Source organism: Camarhynchus parvulus, chromosome 2, assembly GCF_901933205.1.
Source record: "Camarhynchus parvulus chromosome 2, STF_HiC, whole genome shotgun sequence".
Taxonomy (NCBI): domain Eukaryota; kingdom Metazoa; phylum Chordata; class Aves; order Passeriformes; family Thraupidae; genus Camarhynchus; species Camarhynchus parvulus.
In genome coordinates, this window is record NC_044572.1 from 86946914 (window position 1) to 86974588 (window position 27675).

The window sequence follows — 27675 nt, forward strand, 5'->3', positions numbered from 1 at the left end:
AGTTATTCAGATCCATCCTGATATTTCTCATTCTCTCCAGCAGCTGCTCTACCTACAATGCTTTATACTAAAGACCACATGTTTTGTCTGAGGGAGTTTTTTGCCCTTTATGTTGTTTGCCCTTTGTTACTGTGGTATTACATATGCTCTCCTCTCCCAGAAACTTCTAGCAGCTCCCACACTGGCAAAAAATTTACCACATTTTATCTCATTCTGTCTAGCCATTATCAAACATCACAAGCACAAGAAAGGATGACAAAAAAACATCATTGGGTACTAAAACCCATGAGCCAAATTTATTTCTTGTTTCACCTCACAAATTGCAGCAATCTGTTAATTGTGTCCCCCACTGCTTTTAGATTTTATGAGCATCAAATCACAGCAAGTTTTTTTCCTCTGGAATTTGATGAAAAAATTCAACAAAAAATAGAACAAATAAAACTAAACAAAAATGCTGCCTCTACTTTTACCCCTTCTAACATCTGTTTTCTAATTGGAATGTCTGATGTACTTCCTAACCCCTAGCCCTTTGGCAGCACTTCAGAATCTCTGTTCTGTCATACTGCCCTGAAATTCCTACTGCCTGCACTTCCACCAACTAACTAGCAGGAAACTTCATCTTCTGTACTTGGAAAAGACAGGAAGACAAGTTGTGGTGGAATGGAGACTCAGGAGAACACACAGCCTCCCACCCCAAGCACAGCTGCTCTGCTGAACCAGTTGGGCCTGTGATCAGGGTGAAGAGGAAGGAACTGCACAACACTATGGGCACATTTTCAAGCGGTGACCCAGCACCTCAGGCTCAGCCTTACCACAGGACAGCACATGGCAGATGTAGGTCCTTGTAAGACATCACCTCACAGTAGCGTCTCACATAGTCATACAGGAATAAAGGGGGAGACTTAGGGTTTTATTTTATTTATACACATTTTATACACATGAGGGAGAAATATAAGACAAATAATTATACCTTTTTTCAGTTTGATAACTTTCTATGCTGGATGCAGCCATTGGCCTGATGCTTTTATCCCCCAATTAGCTGACAAGAGACACTCCTCCCCATCTCTCTCCAACCACAAATCAGGAAGCCAGCCACATACCCTTCTCACAATACCTTATGCTAAACATACAGCATAACTTGAGATCTTTCATGTTGGGCAGTGAAATAATTTGGAGGCCACTCAAAGCCAGTGCTTTGAAAATCACTAGTTACATTTTAGCTTGTTGCAATGTAAAAGATAAAATACAATTGCAAACCCCACACAATACAGACAAACAAAATTACCTATATAGAACTGCTATTTGATAGGAGCAAAAATCTCAGAACATAGTGAAAAAGTTATGGTTTCTTCTCAAAATCTCATGATGTTGGGTCAAATCATGCACCCCTTAATGGGGTTGCTCAAGTCACAGTGAGGCTGATTCAACCTTTTGCATTGTCAGTATGTGATGGATGTACAGAGCTATCTAGTTTGCTTAGCTGATACTTCTTGAAAAGGGTAAGAATTCCTTCCAGACTTGGTACCAATGTAACGTCCACTAGTCATGTAGTGTGTATTAATGCCAAAGACAGATAAGTGGCTTAGTAATTTAATGAAAGTGATTAATAGAAACATGCCAACCCATTTAACTGAGTAATCATTATCTTTGCATTATGTTTCTCACAATTAAACTTGCACAATCCAAACATCTACACGCATTACCCACATGAAGAAAAAGATATTCTGGAGTTTGAACTTCATTGTTTTCCTTAATAATTGGATGTACCCAGCAGTTTAACTGCCCAGATCAACAGTGCCTTTTGGCTAGCTCACGGCCCTCTCATCGATCTTTTGCACACATGGTAAATTATTCAGACAACAGCAGCTTGCAGACCCCAAATCCTTTTAATGTTATTGTTCTTATTGAATCAAGTGGCATTGGAACAATTGGATTGTCCTCATAGTTTCTTTTCCCAATTCCACCCCCTGTTTCTTGAACACTGGCCTAAATCTGGTGGTGACTTTCTTCTAAGAATACCAAATGCCTTGTGGAACAGCAGGAACAGGAGGCATTATGGGAATGCTTCAAACATGGCAAATGCTATGAAACCAAAGATATGTGGGAAAACATAGAGATTTGTGTTCTGCTAAACAGGGTTTTAAGTCCATACAGGCTTCCTTTTTTTTTTTTAATAAGCAGAGACACATCCCTAAAGGATGCCATTGATTATTAGTCTCTGTTCAGGTGAGCACTCATTTGTGCTGCTGCTTATTGCTGAGCACCCTCCAATTCTGTGGATGTACTTGTGTGGTGAGGCAATCAGGACTGCATTACACATTTTAGATTATAAGAAACATCTGATTTATAGGGTGGCACCTAAGTATCCTCCATATTATTCTCCAAGATACTCCATGGAACTTCTGTTCTCCACCCATACTATGTTAATACATAATTACCAGTGGCTTTATGTCTCTACTGCCTTTGGACCTTACTCATGTTTTTTAGCTTCTACTGGCATAAAATTCAAACCTCTGCCTCACAGCCTCTTTTAGCCTACACAGCACTCTGGTTACAGAAAACAAGACAGAAGTGGCAAACTCTGGCACACACAGCCCTAACAATGACTGTGAATTCAAGCATTTGGCTGAAGGGTTTTGTGATTTTTATTTGTGGAGACAGAGGTGGATGAAACTTCAGTTTGTAGGTTGGGCTGCCACCTGTCTGAGCTCACAGTAGGTACACTGACTACTCAACCTCTAGACATCAAATCTGGCCAAGATTTGGGGGAGGAGGGAGTGGTGTCTGGAAACAGAAATCTCTTAATCACTTAATCAGCAGTGATGACAGTGAATTAGCAGATTGTGCAAACGAGAGCCTCAGCAAAATCTGAGTTTCCTGTCTCTCTAGAAGACCTTATTTATCTGAAAATAAAAATAAAAAGTAGATATTCTCACAGCAGACGATAAAGACAATGGAAAAGAAATTATGACCAAAAAAACCCAACTAATGATGCTTATTCCAATTGAAACTAGGTTGAAAAAATAGTTGAAGACATCTCCATTAAAAGACACAATACCATTTCCAAAACCCTACAAAACGAGCAACAACAAAACTTCCACTAATGTCAAGAAGGAAAAAGGGAAAAATAAATGTAGAAAATTAAAAAAAGGGTGCCTGGAAGCACCCTGAGAAGGCACAGGCCTGTTATTTTCAGTTGCCTATATAACAATTTTTGGTGTACTTCAGAAAGTAAATTACTCACCCTTGGTCCCCAACCCTCTACTAATTAGAAGCTGAGTTTCACAGCTTAACATATAGCCTGTCGTGGGTTTACAGGAAACAGGTTTTCTGGGAATGGAGTGGCCAGAGGCCAATAGGTGTTCAGATTCTAAATTGACACCAGGCTTGGCCACTGAGGGTGGATGCGCCTCTGAGAACACAGGGGTTAGAAGCAGAGCACTCCCTTGGGCTCTCTCTTTGATTTCCGGCCAGCAAAGAGGCAAGGCCTCCCCTGCCCGGCTTCGAGCTGGGTGGGGGAGAGAAAACCTGAGGCCCGGCAGAGGTAGGCCTGACCCCTCAAGATGGAAGGGTGGTGGGGACACCAGGGGGCGTTGGGCAGCCCCCCCAGGTGAGACAGAGAGAGAGAGAGAGAGAGGGAGGCCCCTATAGGATTTGGGCAGCCCTCCCCCAGAAGACGAGAGAGAGAAAGCTGGTATGGGCCTGTGGCCTTGAAGTGATATCGGCCTGTGAAGAAGGAGGGGGAAGGGGGGAGTGCAGCAGGGAAGGAGCCTGGCCGCGTGCAGGAGTTTGTTAACCCCTTTCTGGACGATGAAGACCTCACAGAGCATTTGGACCTTTCCGGAGGGGTGGATGGTGGATGATAAAGAGAAAATGGGCAAGTGAATGACAGTCGGAGCAGTGAGTGAGGCTGGGAGAGTAAAGAAGAGGCTGGAAAGAGATGATGGAGTAGCTGGTTGCTGGACTCTTTTTGGTACAGCCATGGACAGAACCATGCTTCCTCGCGACACAGAGGCTGCATGCAGGGGGGAGGCAATGGCTCAGAACTGAGAGGGTTCAGTGTTGCAGACCCCCCGGCCCCAGGGGGTAGACAAGTATGGGGGGGACAAGAGGTCCCGAGATGAGAGAAAACTGTGCTTTTTTTGGAACTGGTCAAAGCACCCTTAAAAGGATAACCCTCGAAGCAGCTCTGGTCCATGTTCATGTGGTGAGAGCACTGGGCATGCAAGGAAGAGGTCACCATGGCCCCAAGAAGGACTCCTCTCCTCTTGACAGACTGAAATTGAGTATTTACAGGGTGATGGATGGAGAGTTGAAATTTGGAAGATGTATTGGAAGTGTGGTGGGGGGAGGAGGAAATGTTTTTGTGGAGTTTTCATTTTCCGGGTGTGTGTGTGTGTGTGTGTTTTTTTTCCTTTTGTAGTTTAGTTAATAAACCTTTTTTTCTAAGCTAGAGGCCTGCTTTGCTTATTTCCTGGTCACATCTCACAGCAAACACCAGGGAAGTATATTTTCATGGGGCACTGGCATTGTGCCAGTGTCAAACCATGACAAGCCACAAGAAGGAAAATAAATTATTTTTGTGATTATGTGAACTACATTGAAAGACAAGCTCTGCCAAGGCAGACTTCTACCTCTCTCCCAAAAGAGCCTCAAATACAAATGTGTGAGCACACAACCTACCCTGTTGTCTACTCATTCACCTAGAATCAATTTGATCCAATTTTTCTATAGTATAGGAGAACAATCATACCACTGTAGAGAGCTGCCAAAAGTTATGAAAACTTATTTTTATAAATAAAACCAGCTCAACAATTCTGATCCCCAGCCTTGCTGTCTAATTTCTGGAACGAAGTTATTTTAAGGTGTGAACTAGCCATGTCCAAGGAGTGAAACTAGTTCAGCTGTTATAGGTCTGTACTCTGAAGATATCTGTCAAACCCACCTGTAAATGACAGCTGAGATCAATAAACAATGGCAGTTTATATCATAGAATCATAGAACCTTGTTATCATCTTATTGCAAAGCCCCCATACCTTCTCAGTGATCTCTCACGTGCAGCTTCTCACAGCACCAACTCCTTCTTATTCACAGCACAAGCAACAAACCCCATCTGTCTCCTCACCCAGCTGACCCACTCTTTCGTAGACTTGTCTTCTTATTGGACACAGCTGTGGCCTGTTAAGGGCAGGCCTATTCCTAATCTTTGGTGACTAGTACAGCTGCAACTACTCAGGTGTGAGATTGCCTTCTGCACTATTCTCTTACATTCTATCCCTCCACAAGAACCATTAAGGTTGAAAAAGGTCTTCAAGATTGACTACAACCATCAACCCATCACTGCCAAATCCATCACCAAACCATGTTCCTAAGCACCACACCTAAGCCTTTTTTGAATACTTCCAGGGACAGTGATTCCAAAACTTCCTTAAGCAGCCTGTTGAAATGCTTGAACATCATGACTGAAATACTGAGTTGTGCTGCTGGACACTCAGAAGCATATAGCTTTTTTTCCTTAAAGGTTTTGCCAGTGTAGTTATGGTAGCAAAGTCCTCCTAACATAAAGATAGTTCAACCAGCTCCTGTGACAATAGTCAACCTAGCCTGCCTGGGGAAACAACTATGGAAAGGAGAAAGGAGGGAAAAAATACCAAAATATTTTCCCAGCTATTACAGAATTGTAACAATTGCAATTAAAGCAGCTTACAAATGGAGATTTTTTTTGCCCAGTAAAATCTTCCTTTCATAGAAATTAGGATGTAGATGAAAATGGGGAAAAAGGGGGTGTGATATGGACAAGCAGATGCGTGGATCTCAAATCTGGAATTAGGCAGGTACACACAGAGTCCTGAAAACATAACAGAGCTGAAATGGCATTACAAATGTATATAAACTTAGAGTAATATAAAAGGAATGTTTGTAGGAGTGTAGCACACAAATGCCCAAAGTAGATTCAGTAGGATGAGTAGGTTCAGAGAATAGCGACATTTTACTTGAATGAAGCTAATCTGAAAAAACTCACTTATTTGAGCACCTCAAATAAGACCTTTAAATACATTTTACCAGTAGTGATTGTGAGAAAATGTACCCACTCCAACTGGATAGATGAGATGCTACTTAGTGTCTTGAATCCATAGGTTACCCAAAAAGGCAGTCTAATTTTGAAATATTAAAGACCTTTTGTTGGGGCCATGAATCAATCATCTGTATCTTTTCAGTTCTGCTTTTGCACCTCTGCAAGGCTACACCTGCCCCAAGGTATGTGAGTGTCTCCTGGGGGATAACAAGGCTGGACTGCAGAAGCTGCCAGCTGCATTCCCAGGGGTTCCTTGAGGGCCTAAGCCCAAGGAGGACTTGCTAGTAGCTCTGTTTTGTGTGAGTCTTGTTCCCCCCTGACACCCTAGGTGGTTTAAACCACAACTAGAGCAGGTAGCACACAAGAGCTGAACCCTTACCTAGAATGGCTCTATTGAGAGCCATTAACAACTGGGCAAAGGTGACAGCTGAGGCAGATCTTTATTGAAAAAATAAACTGCGAGTGTAGAGCAAGCATTAGACATGAAACCAGTCCCTGTAGGCAAAACAGCTCTCCCAATTATACCCTGTGGTTTCCTTCTTTCCATTTTATATTGCCTGAATCAAAATCAATGGAGACTGATGACAATAATTATGTGATTTGCAATGTCCTGTTCATCTATAATGGATCATAAACTCCTTTTCTCTGATATGCACATTTCTGCTAAAAGTAGCTTGCCTGTTCAACAGGAAGTAACATTAGTGAGAAAATTGGAAAATTTTATTTTGCTGTTATTGATTTTGTATCTGTTGATACACTACTTAACGTTTCTTCCCAAATAATAAATCTAATGCTGCAGCACATCTAAAAGCTTCAAAGTAGTCATTTCCATATTAGCAAGTCTCTCCTTCAGAGTTGTAAGAAATGGCATTGTAGGACCTGAGGAGGAGAATGCCAGTTAACTGTTTGCCAGTAGATGTCTCTGCTAAACACACTGAAGGGAAATACTCAGTTTGAAACTCCAGTGAAATGCAAGTGGAAGTTTGTATACTTCAGCTGAAGAGCAGGGTAGGACCAACTAGGTTACTAGTCCTTTCTGAAGACTACTTTTACATAGTCACAAAAAAAATGGCATTTACTTAAAACTCAGTGACTCTCAACTTAGTTAAATACTGAATTTGTCTCCTGATATTCTCTCACTGAGTAAGGAGACTTAAGAAAGGCTAAGCTTATACATTAACATTCTTGACAGAAATCATGAGTATAGAGTCTTCTGGAAAAAATATTTTTATCATTTAAATCCTAACTTTTGTGAAAACAAGCAGTCCTTCCTACTTCCAACAGAGAAGTCCTTTATTAAATATTTTTGCCTCAAACTAAAAAAACATTATATGGAAAAAAAGTTAGTTTTAGGCTGAAATAGTGCAATGCATGGTAGAATAGTTATGTCCCTGATGGAAAACATTCAGAGGTTCTCATATTTTCTTTACATCTATATGTTATTTGGTAATGGTCTTATTTGCAAAATCAGAGCTTCTAAGCAAAGAAACTAAGATTAGTTTCTCATAATTGGCACTTGCCACTAACATACAGCATGATTTTCCGATTAATAATGAAAAAAAAAAAGATCTCAAAAGGCACAGATCAGCTGGAAAAGCATCTGCTTAAAATACACACACATAATTAGGAGAGGACGTCAAACAGACTTGATTACATATTTCATGGGTATGTGTCAAAGAGTGTAAAGCATTTGACTTAACCCCAGGGTGACTTCAAGAGGATTTGCTCTGTCTAGTGTTTGTGATTAGCACCATATAATCTGGATCTGCTGAACAAGTGGAGTTTTACATGATATGCAAATTTCATTTCGCTTTAATTTATCCCCTTTGGATTTAGCATAAAATCTCTGTGTTGCATGAAGGGCTGAAACAGCTGGATCCAGTTAGCTGGGAAATTAAAAATGTACTAAATGAAATAAGGTATCCTTGCCATGGTAGCCAGCACACACTAGATTGGGACCCTGAGATCTCTGAGGGATGGCTGAACTGAGCACCACTAACACCAGCCAGACCATTTCCACAAACACCAAAACGCTGATCCTTCTCTAGTCCCAATGTGCTCTAATTTTTCATAAAACTGAATTATTTCACCACCATGCCAAGGTTCATTTTCGAGGTGCATATTAGTAAGGAAATCATTCACCTTATCAGTAAAGGAAATTAGCACCCACTAGGTAACATTTTATTTCCTTGTTAGTATATCAAGATGTGGCAAAAAATAATTAGCAATACATTACCCTGTTTAAAATTAAATGGAATTAATTTATTTGTAATTTAATTTGTCGTTCCCTTCCAGGTTTTAGTTGGAACTATACTGACACAATTCTTGAATATTTCATATGCATGTTTTAAGAATACAGCTGAACAAGACTTTTTTTTCCCCATTTCAAAAGGGTATTCTAAGAATAACAAGGTCCCTCACCTAATCTATCACTTGAGGCATCAAAAAGTCTTTGGAAGATCTGCACCCAAGTCTAAAAGCTGCCACTTCTGTTCTCCTTTGAAAAAGATGGTTTCATAGGACTTTATCTCTTAGCAGTGATAATGACAACTTTGTAATGAAATGACAAGTCCTTCAGGTCCTAACTGTATCTGACACAGAAAATGATCTTGGGAAAAAGTTATTACAGACAGAAAGTGCTTCTCATCCAAGCTATCCTTTGGCCATATGTAGGCAATGCTGCATCATTGCACTGCAATGAGTAGATCTGTTTCATTACACTTGACTGCTGCTAATATTCCTGTGGCTTTTATTGAAGACTTAGTCTTATTGTCTCTCAATGGGGGGTACAGCAATTTCTCCTGCTTTATTTCCTGGAAGTGATGGATTTCACCAGGCTACTTTAGGCAGAACTGGGAACAGATTTTCTATCTAATTTATAAAAAGTAGCCCCCATCTATTAATCCAAACTTGCCTTCCAAACACATTGTATGTGCTTGGCTGTACTTCCAGGCAGTTGCACAAGATGCCTCACCTCCTTGCTCATTTTGTAATACTGCCTCTGTAATTGTTTTAATTTCTTCCACAGCCATTAGTAAATGTGTGCTCACTTAAGCCTGTTCCTCCTAATAAATTAACCCCAGTCTCAACAATGGCATCTTTTGATGCAAAAGAACCAACTGAGCTTTCTTTCCTCCTAATCTGCTATAACCAGTCATTTGAAAATTAAAATCACCACAGACTTCTGAAATCAGATGTACACACACATTCTTCATATAAGACATCTTTTTTTTACCATAATAGACACATTTGCATCCTGGAGACAGAATTTTTTTTTGCCTTTGCAGGATAGTTTGCTGTCAGACTGTGAGCCTTTCTCCCTCAGAGAAAGCAACATCTACCTGAATAAACCTGGATTTGAAGCATGAAATATATGTTGGAAATAAAAAATCACTCCTAGAGTAATGGACAGATAAAGGTTTTACAAATAGAAAGCCTCCCCTCAGGGTTCTTCCAGAACATTTCCTGTTATGCTTTACTGGTTTATTTCAGCCATAGGAAATGTAGAACCTGCCCTGCTCAAAAGAAGCTGCAGATCTAAGGGACGCAAAAAAATCCCAAAACACTATTTCCACCTTAACTAATCTGGTAGTTCAGCTTTCTGGTCCCAAAGGGATCATTAGCAGAAAAAGTTATATAAAATTAAAGAAATGCCCTACACCACACTAAGATAATCATCTAAGCTCCTTTAATAGACAAAGAAAAGAGCTGATATTGCTGGCTTTAACTCCTCTCATTCTAAATTTCAAAGAATTTAGAGGGATCAGGCTGGTGAAGTCACTGTCTTCCATTGATTTCAGTGGGAATCAAAATGGTAGCTCAGACATCATTTGTTGACAGCAAGATAAGGTAAATGTCATCCAGAGGTTAAATGCAGAACTGAAAACATATTTGGTTACTGAATTCCCTGCTCCCCTTAAGATTAGTATTTATGTGATTTAATAAATGTCAAGTAAATTTTGTGCCCAAGGAAAGGAACTCAATTCTTCGCCTATCTCCCATATTAGACTTTCATGGCCCCATTGACCTCAATGGAAGCATTCAGCAGTGTCCACACAGATGAAACACAAGTGAAAGTCCTCACAGTGAAACACAATCTCATGTTGCAAATCATGAAGGGAACAAGTGCAGGTAACTACTCTGTAGGGGTTCTGACTCATCAGTAGGCCATGGCTTAGTTTTACAGCAACCATCTGATGTAAGGCAGGAAACTCACCTTTCTTATTATAATCCCACATGTAGAAAGAAAGATACACACGCTTGCAAAATATTTAGACTGTACAGTTGGTATTCACATTAGTGAACCCCCAAATCCATTAAAACTATGAATGAAAGCAGCACTAAGGATGAAAGCAGTAAAATACACAAGCAACATGATCCAAGTTCAGGTGATGTGACCAGACAAGAGTAGGATGAAGCCACAAACGCTACATAAAAGAAATCCCAGAAATCCCCGACAATTTTATTTAGAAGAACATTGTTTTTTCCTGGCCCCTAAACTGGATGACTTATATAACCTTAAGTGTTTAAACACAACACACCTGACAATCTGTGCAGTACTATTAAATGCAGGCTGCCAAACATCCCATCACTGACTGCAACCAGTCCTTGATGGAATAGAGCAAAACACAACAGAAGTTCCAAAGACCAACTTAAAAAACTAAGTTACCATCACCATTTAACATCCTGCACTACATTTTGCTTTGGCTGTTTTGTGATACAATTGTCTTTATGAAAGCCAAAATAACTTTTACTCTGTAACAACCAATCAAGCATCTGCTGAATTAGAAGCAACTTTCAATTCATCATCTTTAGGAGACTTAGACTGCATTTTAAAATTTCTTCCCATACACATTATATTTTCTTCCGAAGTGAATTAATGTTTCCTGAACAGACATTATAATCAAAGTAAATCTTATAACAATAAAGCACAAATGATGTGTCTTAGTTTCATTTTTAAAGCAGATGAAAATTTACTAATAAAAATACATACCATAAACCATAAGTTTAAAAATCATATGGACATAAGACCTCTGGGAATGGTTTAAATACACATGCACATCATTATGCAATTCTGGCAGGAAATTGTTCTAAATGGAAGTTGAGACAGGTCAAGGATGTATTCAGATGATATCAGAGTCAGAAACTGATCTGTATGTTTCACAATACTGACTAACACCAAAACTCTGAGTTACTTTCCATTAGTGATTTTCTTCCCTATCTTCAATAATTACACCAGAATAATCCAGCTAGAGCACATCCCCAAAGAACTTCAGCAGTGCTTTTATTACACATTAGGATGTGATTAATAACATCAACACTGTTTATTTTGCTTGCTTCTACTCTAGGCTGTTTCCAATCCAGAATGAGAATCATTGTTTGTGTTTGGGGAGTGCAAAGCAAGTGCTCCAGTAGCTACAGCAAAGTGAGATTCAAAAGTGATTCACATCTGACAGTGCATTTTGCCACTGAAAACTCTGACAGTTGAGGTGGAAGAAATATGCATAAAGCTTCTTTATGCTTAAAACAAATCAGCAGTCTTTCTGGATTATAAAGTGCTTCTACAGCATGCAACAGCTTTGTTGTATACACCCAAGTGCTAATAATCTCTGTTCAAAAGGAATACTGTGCCTTTGACAGAAATTAAATCATCTGTAAAACTCCATGTTGTCAACGATATTCAGGGGAGAAAAGGATGGTGAGAGGAAATGGCAATGCAAATCCCTGAATCTCTTGTTGCATCAGTTGTGCCAGGAACATTCAATGCCTACACAAATTGAAGAGCAGGGCCTCCAAAACTGTTGTCTCACAGCTAGCACAGAAGAGCCAAGAGACCTGATGTGGCTGAGCCACCCTTCACACATCAGCTTTGAAAAGTTGACACATAAAAAAGCATTTTATGATGGAAAAAGTCCAAACATGACCATAGCTGGGCTACGTTCTACTATTGCCTTTGAGTGGCTTGTTTCATTTCCCTTCTGTATGATTAAATTCTAATTAACAAAGACACATCACATGGAAATTTCTGTGATTATGCTTACATGCACATACATGTAAGCATAATCACAAAGGTTTTAACATGAACATGTTGCAAGTTCCTACTTATCTGGAACAAAAGCTCAATTCATCTTTGGTCATGGTAATGGTTGAGGGCCAGCCCAACTTTGCAGAAAATTCTTGGATCATGTGGTGATTAAAATCCTTTACAGAATTCCATTTTTTCTTCCACTATGGATTTCTCCAATCTCTTATATCTCTTATATCATCTCTTATATCTCTTATATATTTGCCAGTAGTGCTGGCACTTCTGCTTTTCAATGTGGCGCTCCAGAATTTGACTAGAGACTACTGAAGTACCTGGACCATACAAGCAGTGCTGAAATTTTAAAATTACAGTATTTGTCAAGACCATTTTTTATTTAATTTTTCAATTTTCTCCTCTCCAGTATAGGTTTCTTCTTGTTTGCTCTTTCAGTTGATGTTTTCCTATCTTTCTACATTTTAGCACTGTTGGAAAAAATGTTTTTAATTTTTTAAAATATAAATATTCCTAAATTTTTGATTTTCATTCTTTATGAAAGAATTTTAAGTATGAAAATTTGAGCCAGTTCATATTTTTGACAACTGAAAGATCTCAACACTATTTTTTATGCCTCTCTTCTATCGTGTCATCCACTGATACCCACTTTATTCAGATTCAGGGCTGAGTGTTTCCTCTCAGTCTAGTATTAAGAGATTTTTCAATTGTTTAGCTAAAATAGGCACCAATAACAGGTTAAGATGGATGAGAAATGCAACAGAGGAGGTGCTATCATAAAATCTCACACTCATGGCAGGCAATGCTCCTACACATTAAACCAAAGCTGTCTTTACAAGCGAACGTGTTTTTTTAAGATTGCACATTTTTGAGAAGCATTCTGTACTACAAAAACATATACTAAAGGCTGGTTACTGATCCCTGGTCTCCATGTTGAGCAACATAAAATAAAACATTCTTACTTGTTGGGTTTAGTCAGACTATTGATGTGGATGAAAACTGCTATTGATTTCCACATGAACTAGACCTGAAACTTCTAACAGAATACTCCTCACAGAAGCCTTGCACTGGGAGGAAGAAGAAACCAGAATCCTTCAGATAAATCACGACAATAAACCTCCACAGACACTAGCTGAAATTACACTAACCTGAAAAGTACCTAGCCAATGTCTCTCTGGACTCAGGCATCTTTTACATCATTATACACTTTATGGCTTTAAATAGGAAATCGAAGAGTGCACTGGAGAAGGAAGGTTCAGACATTACACATTAAGTAATACACATACCTGATCAAGAAACCTATTTCAGGAACATCCTTTGTTAACCTGGCATATTCTACATGTGGAAACATGCCATGGTACACCTACACGTACCATAGTGCAAGCTTCCCTGGCCTGTTCAGGAGAGTCCCTGACCCATGGCAATAAAACCAGAGAGATTTTGCTTTTGGGGTGCTGAGCCAGACAAGCAGCAGTCTGTCCCGGAGGGAATGTGCCTTCTCACAGCACATGAGTATCACCCTTCACATGCAGGTTCTGGCTTGAAGTTTTATTTGGGACTTCAGCATTAGCTCCAGGGGCTTCAAAGGTTGACTCAACCAGCGTGAGTCACTCAGCTACTTTCTAGTGTTACTTTCCTATTGCATCTTTGTCATTGTGAGGCAGACGAGATGTACTCAAATCTTGCATATCCAGAACAGTCTGGACCCTTTGTTTTTCTTTTAAACCAGGCCAGAATAATCCAACAGGGAGCATGTGAATAAGCCAGTTACATTGAAGTCTCATCTTCACAATGATGAACACAGATAGTAAAACTAGAAAGGAAAATTAAGCTAGAGCCATAAGAAATATGATCAGACCTGTGCCCTGAGCATAACTCCGGAACTGCAGTCTTCAGTATTAGAGTTATATTAACTGACCTGTGAGTTTTTCCAGAACATCAAATCCATGCTTCAGAGCAATGATATCAAGAAAAGAGACTGTACCATCTTCAAACCTAAAGAATGGAATAAATGAGCACAGTAAATACAACATGCAGCTATAGTATCGATTTTAAATCTATTTTAAGAGTTACTATTTTTATATTCAGTGATTCTAACTTGCAGAGTGGGAACTCTTCCCTTACGGATTCATCTGCCAGTCTTGTAGCAGAAAAATATTTTCTTCAAAGCAATAGGGGTTCACATAAACAGTTGCTTGCACATAAAAATATATAATTTTCTCCTACATAGAGTAACTATGTACTAACCTACATTAAAGTAATGGTTAACAGTTATATGTCATGAGCTAATGTCACAACCCTAATTTACCTTCTGAGAATTTAGGGAATAGGTGAGAAGACAGGTGGAGACTTGTGTCCATCCCCCCACCCCCCAATGTAATACACAGCTGAGTTAGAAGGCTCCAGGAATCTGGTGCAAAGAGGAATCAGACAAAGAGATCACTAACAAATCTCCCCGTGTGCTTCTCCTGGAAATTAAATTTTAACTGACCTGCAACAAGAGCATTATACAAGGATGGGGGGGAGGGGTGCATCCCCTACCATCATCTTTTAAAGGAAACACCAAATAGCAAAACCACTGGATTTTATGAACTACTGCAGCCATTCCCACAGTCCAAGAGGAGAAAGTGAAGCTCCAAGGTGAGAATGTACTCAAGAATTGATGCACAAAAGTATTCAAGGGACCAGAAGGGACACCAGGGAAGCATCAAATTGTTTCATTTAGGGTTTGTGGGCACCACAGTCCACAAGAAGTTTTAAGGAGAAATCATTCATTTTGCTTCACCACAAAGAAGAATGCAGGATAATGTAACTGAAGAAGTCAGAACTGTACAGAACTCAATACTTTGCAAGGCTGAATCTGGGGTCATAGCAAGTCTCTCAGGAAGGAGCTATGCCCAAAACTGTCATGGTTAATGCTGAAGAAGAACCCACCCCAAATCTCATGGTTCTAGTTTAAAATTAAACTCCAACCATGAGGATGAGACCTCCAGAGGGACCTGATGTTCCTTGGATCTTTCTTGGAAAGATCAGATGACATCTACACTGAAGAATTAATGGACAAGGTGGAACATAAAACACACACTCTTGGGCAAAAATACTTTAAATACATGTTTTAGACCAGAAAATAGGGGATTACATTTTTTTTCCCTGGATTCATAGTTTTTCATAATGCATGTTAAAAGCTTTTGGTGCCACAATTAAGTATGTCTTGTGAAAAGGCTCAAAGTTTAAAAATGTCATATATCAAATGCTTTTTCTTTAATAAAATAAACATCAATAGAATAGCATAATAGCTCTCACTTCTATCATAACTTTTCTTACTTCCTATTTTATTTTTCTATAGTTATCAAATATTTTTAACACTGCAAGTGACATCAGCAGATAAAGAACATATTAACCTTCCAAAAATCTTTGGTAAAGGGCCACACAAAAGAAATGCAAGAGTACTGTATATATATATATTTATATATATCTATATATACACATATAATATGCTATATTATATATATATACACATATAATATGTTCAGCTGCAACAAAAGAAGATAGAGGCAGCAAATAATTATAAACCATGTGATAAGGGAAAAGTGGTACACTGCTACAAGGATGAATGGTCCAAAAGAGAGCACTTATGTTCACTTATTTTAATATAGCATAGGCCAAAGAATCCATCCTAGAATTGTCTAAATCTTCCCTACTAATTATTAATAATTGATCTTGAACTTTAGAGAAGAAATCTTGCTAGTTGTCAGTGATGAAATGTAAAATGGCCATTTGTGATTTGAAAGATACCTAACACCAGGAATATTATCACAGAGACCTGTGGACCAGCATCTGAGGGAAGCATTACTCTGCCAAAAAAGGCATTAAAAATGTGGGAGGATGAGGAAGAAAAGATAAGGCAGAGGCTAACAGTTGTTTTGGAGCCGAGTACAGAAACCTTTTGCTCTGGTTGCAGAAAAGGTCACAGCAGTCCCACAGGTCTGCCAAGGAGAGATTACAGAGAGGATCCGTGAGTAGGAACTGACCTGCTGTGCTCAGTTACTCACAGTGGCCAGCAAAGCAAACAAAACTCTGGCAACTGGACCAGAGCAGAGACACTGCCACTGAGCCCATCAAGGAGACTGCACTTGAAAGGGCAACAAAGGTGCCAACCTAGATAGGTAAAGACACCTGAATCCTACCCATAGCAAAAGGGGAGGCAATAATTGTATTTCTGTTTATCAGATCATTAACTAAGCAGTACATCCAATGCTACACAATAGGAGATATGCATGGACCATGTCACTCCACTCTTCTATGATCTTACATATTTTTTATGAAAATAATTCAGAGCTTAGGCGTCTTCTCTCAAATTAAAAAAAAAAGAAAGAAAGAAAAAAAAAGAGAAAGTAAACAGAGCTGTGGACTTTTTGTCAAACCTTATGCTCCAGAACAGACCAATTGTTGTGGCATGATATACATCCTGCATTTAGTCTTTCTGTATCACAAAAAAAATTATCTCCTGGGAGCTCCATGGCAAGAACCAGAAGCCACAAAAGAAATGAAAATAATGCTAAACATATCTGCTCAAAGATATGGGCAAGTCTCTCTTTCTACAATTTCGACATGGACTATTTTGCAACATTCCTCTCTTCTATTTTGTTTGTTCATAGGGCCCCCTCTGTTCCTACTTACCAGCTTCCCTGCTCTGATTAACAAAGCAAGAATATGTTGTTATTCCTATAATATGTATATCTACCCTACTTCCAGTGCACTTGACTCTCATATATCCTTCAGATTTAGTGAATACATGGTGTTCAGCTTCATGTCAAAATTTTCAGGAAAAATGTATAAATTCTGATATTTAACACATTAAGCCTTAAGTGCTATAGCAGTAGTGCCATGGCACAACATGATGCTATGAAGGGCAGCTGCTCCCTTCTTGGGACACAAAGAGCTCTCCCTCAGAATATTTAACCATATTTAAGATTGAGAGGAAACATGCTCCTTGAATTGCAAAACACTGGCTTCAGTGGCTATTCTTCTGTTTGGTGCAATTGATGCTTCAAATAAACTGTTTCCCCACTCAGTGGCAGTTGGAGTGTTAGAATAATCAGTTCAGGATGAATTTCATTTGAATGCTCGTCTGGAAGCCACTTCCTGTAGTAATCAAGATTTTGCAGCTGATGATGTATAAAGGATACTTACAAAGGCTAATACTGTGGAATACCAACCCAAGGAACAAGAAGCTTACCTCTCTTATCTAGTTCTTATTATAATTGATCTTACTTAATCACGCCTGGGATGAGCTCAGTTGCTTAGCTGATTGTGTTTGTGAAGCACTAATAGCATTTCACATCCAATTGCTATCTGACAAACTGACTAAGCAACTCGTGGCATTACAAAGAACAGAGTAGTGTGCCTAACATCTGTCCAGGAGTTATGAAGCTGATGAGCTGCTCTTCCTTTCCAAGTCACACAAAAACTTTGCTTTTGGAAGAAAAAATTTTTTGAGTCACAAGAGATAAGTATTGCTTTACAGAGAGCAGTCCTACCTTTAGGATCTTCCTAGGGATGAAGATGGGCTAGTCTTTCTTTGAATCTTTATTCAACTGGTTGTTATGACACTTCTCTGTTACACTTCTGCATATAAATGCTACTTTCTAATGTCACCATCCCACACTTCAGGGCAACTGAAACACAGAAGGAAACTGTGACATTTTGGGCAGTTTCAATTCATCCTGCCCTTAGCCAGAGCACCTTTACACAGAAATATGATGACAAGAATTCTGGCCTGGACAGATGTGATTGGAAATAAAGTGCTGAAGGGCTTAAAAAACCCCTTCATGTTTAAAAATAGGACTTAGAGGAAATTTGTTGGAAGGCAAAAATATTACCTTGGAGTTGGACAGCACTGAGTTAAGACTTCAGAAATTCCCTCAAGACCAATCAACCAATGCTGAGGTGGTGAAATAGCTTTCATAATACAAGATATTCTGCATATAAAAAGTATACAAGGGCTGGCTTTTAGGTGTTTTGGTTGGAAGCATCTGCTTCTGGATTGGGAATGCTGACTTGAGTGACTGAGTTGTTTAAGAGTTTTTTTTTTTTTTGGTTTTGGGCTTTTTTCAATTCATTTGTGCAGATTAAATAAATTCAGATGCAGAGACAATCTATCCATGCATAGAATCATAGATTCATAGAATACCATGTTAGAGGGAACCTCAAGAATCATCTGGTCCAACCTTTCTTTGCAAAAGCATGGTCTAGACAAGATGGCACATTTTGTGCACTAAATCTAAAAACTGCACAATGTTGGGGAATCCACCACTTCCCTGAGGAGATTATCCCAATGGCTGATTGTTTTCATTGGGAATGTCCAGTCAGAACCTCCACAGGAGTAACTTGTACTCATTATGCCCCATATTTCCCATGTAATTCCTTGAATAAAAGGGAGTTTCCATTTTCTTTGTAGCCACTCTTTAAATACTGATATATGGTGATAACGTTTCCCTTCTAAAATCTAAACCGTTTGTCTTACTAGTCACCTTCAGGCTCAGCAAGATCCCAAACTTCCGAATATTGTGATCACAAAACCACTGCTAACTGAGATATAAATGAAAGCAGGTTTTCTTGGTTTGTGTCCAGCAAAAATGTCTTTCCCAGCAGGTACAGCTAATATATGTATAAGGAAGTTTTTCTCCAACATTTCCAAAATTTGACAAATTATATGTTAGCTATTGATTGTTCTTCCAATAAAAGTTTAGGGTGTTGAAGTCACCCATAAAAACAGGATTCTCGGTGATTTGAACCTTGTTTAGGCAACTCAAATATTGCTTTGTTGGCCCTACTGCCTTGAAGATGCCCCTGTGATCTTGAACCAGAGGCATTAGATAAGGCTTCCATAGTCACTGTATTTGACTTCTGTTCATTCAAGGCTCTCTTAGAGTGTGACTCCTCCTCCTCTTCCTCCCTGCCTCTCTTTACAAAAGAACCTTTAACTATCTATTACAATCCTCTGCTCATGCCAATTGTCCCATCATGTTTAAGTTATTCCTACGATATCATAACTTTCTGACTGGGCATGTAGCTCCAGTTCCTCCTGTCTGTTTCCCAGGCTGATATATATCCACTTGGTAGGTGGTGTTCTAGTTCTCACCTTGGGAGGCAGCTAAGGAACATTTCCATATGTGCAGTTCCTATCCAGAACACAGGCCAGAGCACTGAAACTTTGATAAAAATCCCATCACAAGGTCAAAAATAATCCTGCTCATTTGAGAGCATTGCTGAGTCAACACAAAGTGCAACGAAGGAGCACAGGGGGAACATCACTGTCAGCCAGCTGCCACTCTCCCTTACACCGGGGTAATGACTCCATTCAGGTCAAATGAACAGAAGTCATTCCCAAGTTTCTAAAGCAGGTAAAAGAGAAACCAAATCCACAGAGAATGCATATTTCTTGAGTAAGCTGCTATTCTTTCTTTTTTTTTTCTTAACACTCCTCAAGAGTGGAGCTGCCCTTTGAAGTGAGATGTTACATGAGTTCTTTTCATCTTTTCAATTCATTTATTTTCATCTAATTAAAAAATACAACAATGCAGAGAGGTTCTTGGTATGCATTTAAAAGTAGTTCATTCAGATGCTACTTTTTGGCTGTAACAGATACTCCATATCACCACCACACAAAACATCTGTCCCAGCAAATTCAATTTTTATGTTTTATATTTTTTCATGTTTATTATAAAGTGACATTTTCTGGAATTACAACAGCACCAAGGGTATACAGTATGAAGCTCATGGCTGTAGGAACAGACTGTTTTCAGCCATATTCATGTTCTTAGGTTAGTAATTGCCATCTCTGATATTAGAAGGGGAATAGATTTTAATTGGTCTCACTGCTTTCCAACATCAAAACCCAACATTTGCAGAAGGACCGATATTTGTTTTGCTTTTCTTTAATACAAAATATATCATTACTAGGCTACAAAACCTTTAGGGCCCTGCTCTGCTCTCTAGAACTTTTATCAACTCATCCCGAGACAAAGTTCTCAGGTACTTTTCCAGGGTATTTGTGCATCTCCAGAGGACAGGATTCCCTTTGCCTGGCTTTGTCTCCCACAGGTGATACTCTTCATTTTTAGCAATTTGCTAATTGACTGTATTAGTCGCTTTCTTAACGGGGGGAAATCCTGGTCACATTAACTCTAAGAGCTGAACTTTTAAGGCAAGCATCTCCCAAGACCAAGTATTTGTGGGCTTTTTGATCCTCTACTAGTAAAATCTTTGGAACATGATATGACCAACAGATGACTAACCTCAGGTACACACTCAATTTTGACTAAATACTTGTTGCTTCAATGGCATTCACTTTGTTTCACACAGTGAATGCCACTGAAGCAAGTAAATAAAATTAGGAGGTAGCCTGTTGTTACAGACACATATGCTACCATTAAACCATTCCTTCGTAATTATCTAACATTTGTTTAATTGCCTGCACTGGAGCGTACTATAGAAAGCCAAGAATTTAAATGGTAGGAGGGCAGTAATAAATGTTAGACCTCTGAATAATACACCTATCTCACCACTTCAGCAATCCCTTTTTTACCTCTGTAAGTGGCACATTACACAATCATGAGCAGTGATTTTTTCTCATTCAATGAAAGGAGATCCAGTGCCCTAAAACCAGCCACTTGTGGAGGAGAAAATTGAATTAATAAATCAATCCATTTTTATTTTTCACATGTCTCTGTGCATCTCTCCCTTACGTACAATTTGATAAACTCCTAGCCGGTAACTTTGCTCACTATATATATCTAGAAAAATCTTCCTTATTTGCACTGAAAAGATTAGCAATCCTTAAGCCTGTTACTCAAATTGGTCTGAGCGATACACTGTGATTTTGTAGATTATGAGCTCCTCAGAGCTCTGAAACAATGAATAAATTATATCTCAGGGATAACATACTCCCCCTGCCAACCCCTACAAGGACCCTCCAAAGTAAAATAATGACAAAATTACTTTCTTTTTTCCCTACTAGAAGTCATTGGTCACAAATCAACCAATGCACTGCATGTCACAGGCCAGAAGTTCCCTTCCAAGTTCACAAAATGGGCCAATATATTTTCATTGCATTGCTGTGGCAGATGGGGAGAAACAAAAATAATTTTTCACTTTTAAACTCCATTATACAAAGGGATATTTCCTTGAGGTATATTAAATTTAAGTCTTTAGGAACATGAGGCCTTTTGGTTAACTACGCTCAAAGAATAATATGTTCAACTATCAGCTTGTTAGCTAGCAATTTATACTCATTCATCTTGACTTGTAACTTATTAATGTCAACATGAACCCCATTAAGGTGCAATTCAGTGTGAGCAGGCGTATTACAAATGATTTCTGTATCTGTCTGAGTATTTAACATTTGATATGCATTATACTCCCATGATTATATATCAATAATCCAAATGTTCACACCTCTGCTTCCCATGGGAAAGTATTATCCACATATAACCCGAAGTAATAGTTAAAGTGAGCAATTTGCAAAGTGTATTTGCATAAACTGTTCACTGATCATCTATGAGTAATGAATCATTAATAAAAATTCAAAGCCCCTTCTTTGATTTTCTCCTTAGGAGGTAGGAAAGGATGAAAGACATTCTGGAAGTAAATTTTTCATAGGCAAGAATCTGACCAGCTGTAACAATTTTTCTATGTTCAGTATAAACAGATTTGTTTATTTCCTCATGAAGATTGAGATGTAATCTTTCATCCTTAAACAGGTACATTTGGGATAAAGAATAACTTTGTAATTAACTGCTAAAGATTTAAATTGAAGTATCAGTTTAAATATTGGCAGACAAAAAGGGATCCACTTGAACATGAATTCAGTCTTAAAAACCTACACCTAAAAATACGACTGTGTAATGGTGAGTGCCAGTGAGGCAGGCCCAGAGCAGTGACCTTGGATAAGGTTAGCAGTAACTTATCCTCAGATAATGGAGAAAAATCCCTATGAGTGCTTTCCAATGGGTAGTCTCCATTCTGTACAAAGGTCTGTGCCTCAAAGAAGAGGTTGCTGCAATGCATGAACTTTATTTCTGCTTCAGATAAAAGTGAATTCAGCAAGACTTCTGGGCATTTTATTTACTCAGTTGGGGAGTGTGTTACTGATAAATAAAGCTTTATAAAGCCTTACTTATTGGTAACATGTATGGGTGGATCTGTGTGTGAAAAGACTTCTCTGATGTCATCCACTTCTTTCTCTAGTAAAAAAAAAATTTCCAGAGGTAATTTCCACAGGCACTGTATGCCCAAGATTAGCAGAATGCATTGGGAGCTGTGAATTAGGACCATCAATTTAAATCACTCTGTGTTGAGCACATTTGGGAAAGATGTGCTCGTCTTTTGTGGCAACCCAAAAACTAACTTAAAGAACTTCAGATGTTGTTACTGTCCGTAAGACAGAGGCCCAATGTGTACTCAGGAATGTGAGGGATCTGGACAGGCCAATTGTACAAGATTTAACAGGGTGAAGCACTGAGCCCTGTGCTTGGGTCACAACAAACCCAGGCAGTGCTACAGGCTGGGGGCAGAGTGGCTGGAAAGCTGCCCAGTGGAAAAGGAAGGGATCAGGGATTGTTTAGCCTGGAGAAAAGGAGGTTTTGGGGTAACCCTACTGCTCTTTGCAGCTTATCTGAAAGGAGGTTGTGGCCGGGTGGGGGTCAGTCTCCTCTCCCAAGTACCAAATGATAGGACGAGAGGAAACAGCCTCAAGTTGCACAATGGGAGGTTTTGATTGGATATTAGGAAAAATCTCTTCACGGAACGGGCTGTCAAGCTTTGGCACAGGCTGCTCAGGGAAGTGGTGGAGTCACCATCCCTGGTATTTAAAAGCTGTCTAGATGTGGCACAGAGTGACATGGTTCAGTGGTGGACTTGGAGGTGCTGGACTAACTCAGATAAAGTACAAGGAGGAAATAATTTTTGTTTTTGTAAAATGGAATGAGTTAAGTGGATTTCAGAAGCTTTCATGAATGTGCTGAATATTTCATAGGTGTCAGCAAGAATATAATGTTATCGGTGTTTTCGTCTTTTACTTCTGATGTGAACATGCAGGTATGTGAAATTATTGTAGTTGGTGGCATACAGCAACTACAAGTACTAACAAGTGAGCACTAAGCAGCTAAATTCAGTTTAATGTGTGATAAGTGTAGAAACAACACAGTGTATCCAGAAAGGCTGGCAGCTTGACAGAACTGGCATTACTAAATTACTGCTATGAAACAGCTTAGGTTCAGAATAAGGCCTTATTAGCTAGTTTGCATTTTGAGACCTTTGTGGTAACAGTGAAATTATCAAAGAAGAATAGGACAAGAAAGATACAAGGAAGACTTTAGCTAATAAAACATTCTAAGGTATATGAGTAGCCTTATTATGCCTAGGGGATACAATCAACTAAGACTTTCACAAGGAAATACCCTTACTGCTTCTGCACCTCTTTCATGCTTGAAAAAAAATTAAAGAATTGTACAGTAAGGTCTGCTACACCAAATCAGGCGCATCCTGGTAACTACCTGGTTTACTGCAACCTATTTTTCCACTTTGGGACTATAATATACAGATTTCTTCCAATTTTTTTTTTATTTTTCAGCATTGCTGTGAGGCCTGCTAATACTTCATGCTACCTTGTGAGGTCAACAGGTAGTACCTCGATGATGAAGACTGGGAAGTTGAAGTAAGCAGCTTTTCTTTCCAAGGACCAACTCTAACTGATTTTCCAAGCATGGACTGGGTATTGGGAGGTACAAATTTCCAGAAAACTGAATTCACAGCAGTGATACTGAATTACAAGTACTCCTAATTTCTCACTGTTTTAAGCTGTTTGTAGCTTATACTGCAGAAAGCCAAGAACTCTTTCCATGCAACTGCCCCTCCTCCAACAGGAGCACAGTGATGGAGACCCCAGGAATTTCATGTCCTCGTGTAATCAAAGTTCTCCTGAACCTGCATTGATAAGGTCAGTAACTGGAGGAAGTTCTGGAAATCCTCCAGTCATCCCAATCTAGAAGAAAGGATCATCTGAACTAACAATTCCTTCAAGAAGTCAGGAAAATTCTGGCATGTTACCAGGCATTGCTGATGCTTGAAGAAGGGAGCCCAGGGAGATGAATCCTGTCCCTGACTTTGATAGAAAAGGGCATGAGTCATGCAGAGGAGGAAACAACAGGGTAAAGGAACAGCAGAGGGTTAGGAGTGTGTGCATCAATAGCGAAATAAAAACCTTAATATTCATAGAAGCATTTGTTATGCAAGCAATATCATCCCCAGCTATCACCCAAATAGAAAACAGGATAATGAGTGAGTAAAAAAGGCAGAGATGTTTATATGCTAAGACAAAGTACATGGGCTACAAAATGGAGGGATTAGAGCCACTCTAGGACACAACCTTATTAGCATGGGGTAGAAAACAATCACAAACAGAATTCATGCTAAAGAAAACACAGATAAATATAGGAGAGACAGCAATGAAGAAAACTGAAATGTTTTGAATTGAAATGCCTTTGGTGAGATGTTCAAAACAAGAAGGGCTAGTTGCTAAGATTCTGCTATAGGCTATGTAGCTATGTAGGAAAAAAAAGGTTTTAGGTCCAACAGATACTTTTCTATCACTCTCACAGAAATAAAATAATTTTTCTTCAAGTGAAACCAAGATAACAGAAATGGTTGGGTTCAATTATTGCTTAATATCAGAACCAAACCCAAACAAAACCTTCTACAAATAAAATAATTACCTGAAAAATGGCTTTTACAAACAGTTATACAATACACAATAGGAGACTTTGACTGATTGAAGCCCTGGCCAGAGGAATTACAAGTTTACATGTTACAAATGGATAAACAACCTCAAATGAGATTTTGAATGTAACTGAGGCAAAATGAGACCTTAATGAAGCTACTTGGCCAGGAAAACTGAAATTATCAAATACTTAGATAAAGAGGAGACTTAAAGTTACTTGAAGTTGAGGTTAAAAAAGAGATGGAATTTGCATCCCAAAAGTCTGAAAGAAATAAGGAAAATGAACTTTTAGGGAAAGCCTCCAGTAATAACCTGCACTAAAAAACCCCCTCTTATGAGAAATGTAAGTATTTCTTATTAATGATGACATGCAATCAGAAGAAGTACTGCTCAGGGAAGGAAGCTACTGTTGCAAAGACAGAAAGAACAGGGATAAAGTGAGAATTCCCAGCAAAAGCAAATCTAACTGTACAGTGAACTATTCTTTACATCAAAAAAGGGAATATAAATAAAAAGAAAAAGAAAAGGATTATGATTGTTATTCAAGAAGCAAAGAACTGGTAGAAAAGTCTGAAAAGTACCTGAGTACTTGGACTCAGATTTTAAGAGGGACTGATGAAAAGCAGGTCAGGAGAGGGTGACTCATGGCTGAAAGTGCGTGGAAAGTATCAAAACTGAAGTTATTGCAACTGGTGTGGGAACTCATTTCAAAGGGTTTAATGTTGTTGAACACAGGCAGACAGATGAACTACGTCCTAGAATTGTAAGAAATTGGCATGCAAAACTCCCTATGACAAATAACACAGGCCAGTAAGCAAATTTTTCAGACCAAGAATGGAAACCAGAAAACACAGTATTTCTACTGAAGAAAGGGAAGCAGAGTTATCTGGGGAACAACATATCTGTTAGCTTGAACTCAGTGTTATGTACTTTCTGAAAACAAGTCCTGAATGAAAGCACAATTAAATGAGTAAATAAAAGCACGTTCAAATGTATCATGGATTGTGCCAATGGAAAATCAATTCCAGAGAAGCTGCCATTTTAAAAGCACATTATTTTTCTAGGTAAAGATTTTTTTAGGTAAAATGCAGAACGAATTTATCTGGATTTCAGTAAAACATTATCTCTAGTGTCACATGATGAACTATTATAGAACAAAAAATATTAGAAGAGTGTAACAGTAGGCCAAGAAATTGTGCTGAAAGGGCTACTGTTATGCTTGGAAAAGGTTTCCCATTTAATTCCTTGAGCACTGGCTTTGGGACAAGTATCTCTTTTAGTAGTCTCAGTCATGATCCTGGCACATAAGGTAGGAATGTGAAAATAAATTGGGCTGCTGCCGTGAAATCTGGAGGCTGTCAGTGCTGGTGATGGGGCTGTATAATGTGTGCAGTAGGAAACAGATAATGTTGAAAACCCTAAAAACAGAAATGAGATTAAATGTATAATATGCTATAATGTATGATAAGTACAGCATCATGCATAAGCCCTATTATGCACTTAGGGATTACTGACATTAACTTCTGCCATGAACTGGAGGACTGTCATCCAAAATATTAGATTTGTCAGTCTATCAGATCAGCTATCAGCCATCAGGATGACAAACAGGAAAACATGCTAGGACTTATGGATAGAAAATAAGAACACCATTAATAAAGGTTTGATAAGATTTTCTGTGACAGGCTGTATAAGATGAACAGAGAAAAGGAAAGCACATCTTAGAGAAGTGTTTGGTTCATTTAGTATGGAAATTCAAATCTAAGTAGAATTGCTTGGTAGATCTAAAGATGGAAAAGGTGGGTAACAACCAGGAAGGAAAAACAGCTACAAAATGTAGTTAAATGACCAAACTGACCACAAGGTAGTATAGACTGCAAATTGAAAGTTTGTAAACATCCAAGACATGAGATCATAGAATCATTTCCCAAGATAAGAAGCAGGACCAAACCAAAACCAACATATCCTCCTTCCCCTGTTCCAAAGGTATCCCCCTCATTCTGCACACAAGCTCAGTATAAAGAGGGGATTATATAGTGTGCGTGTATGTTCCCACGAATAGGTTGATTACATGACCCATAAAGCTTTTGCCCCCCTCCAAGAATCCAAAAAAAGAAAATGCCAAAATAGCGACTCCTTTTACTTTCTGAAACTTCATATGAAAATAACAACCGTACAAGTTTGTTACTGTGGGAACCCCTGAAAACCCTGGAGTCATTCCTCTTGATGATTTTCCGATGACCAAGTCAGTTCCATTTGACATGCAATTAGGGTGACACCATCTTGCTCAACATCAGCTGTGTAAGAGACTACTGAGACAAGAGCAAAAGAAATGCACGTACTGACAGGGTTTCCTTTCTTATAAATTTGTGTGCAGATTCTACCAGCCTGAGAGTATGGTGTATTGACTAGTTCCCTATGCTTCCATAAGGAGGGTCTCTGCTGATGGTGCTGAGGAATAAATAGATAATTTTATTTACATTGATCATCACCAAAGTAAAAGGTGATCTTGACAGCTGTATGATTTTATAAGATGATAGCACAGTAAACATGGAAATACCCACCTGCATTCATGTTTTTTTTCACTTAAGAGTACAGGAAATATCTCTGCTTCAATCATACCAGACACAAAAGACTCATGAAGAAAGAAAAATCGTGAAGTGACATTGTAATGTAAAACACTCATTTCAAAAACCCAGCATGCACCAACACAGCAAGTCATAGATTTCTTCTTATGAATAGAAGCACTTTTAAAATTCAGCTCTCAATGAGTCTATAATTCTC

General features: G+C 38.8%; 1 protein-coding gene across 1 annotated transcript in view; it reads right to left on the bottom strand.

The window, feature by feature from the left end:
- MOCOS (molybdenum cofactor sulfurase) overlaps positions 1-27675 on the bottom strand; it is a 206378-nt gene that overhangs the window by 70897 nt on the left and 107806 nt on the right. Inside the window, exon 5 of the mRNA XM_030971831.1 lies at positions 14032-14108. Within this exon, the coding sequence (XP_030827691.1) occupies positions 14032-14108 (77 nt within the window). The remainder of the gene's footprint in view (positions 1-14031; positions 14109-27675) is intronic.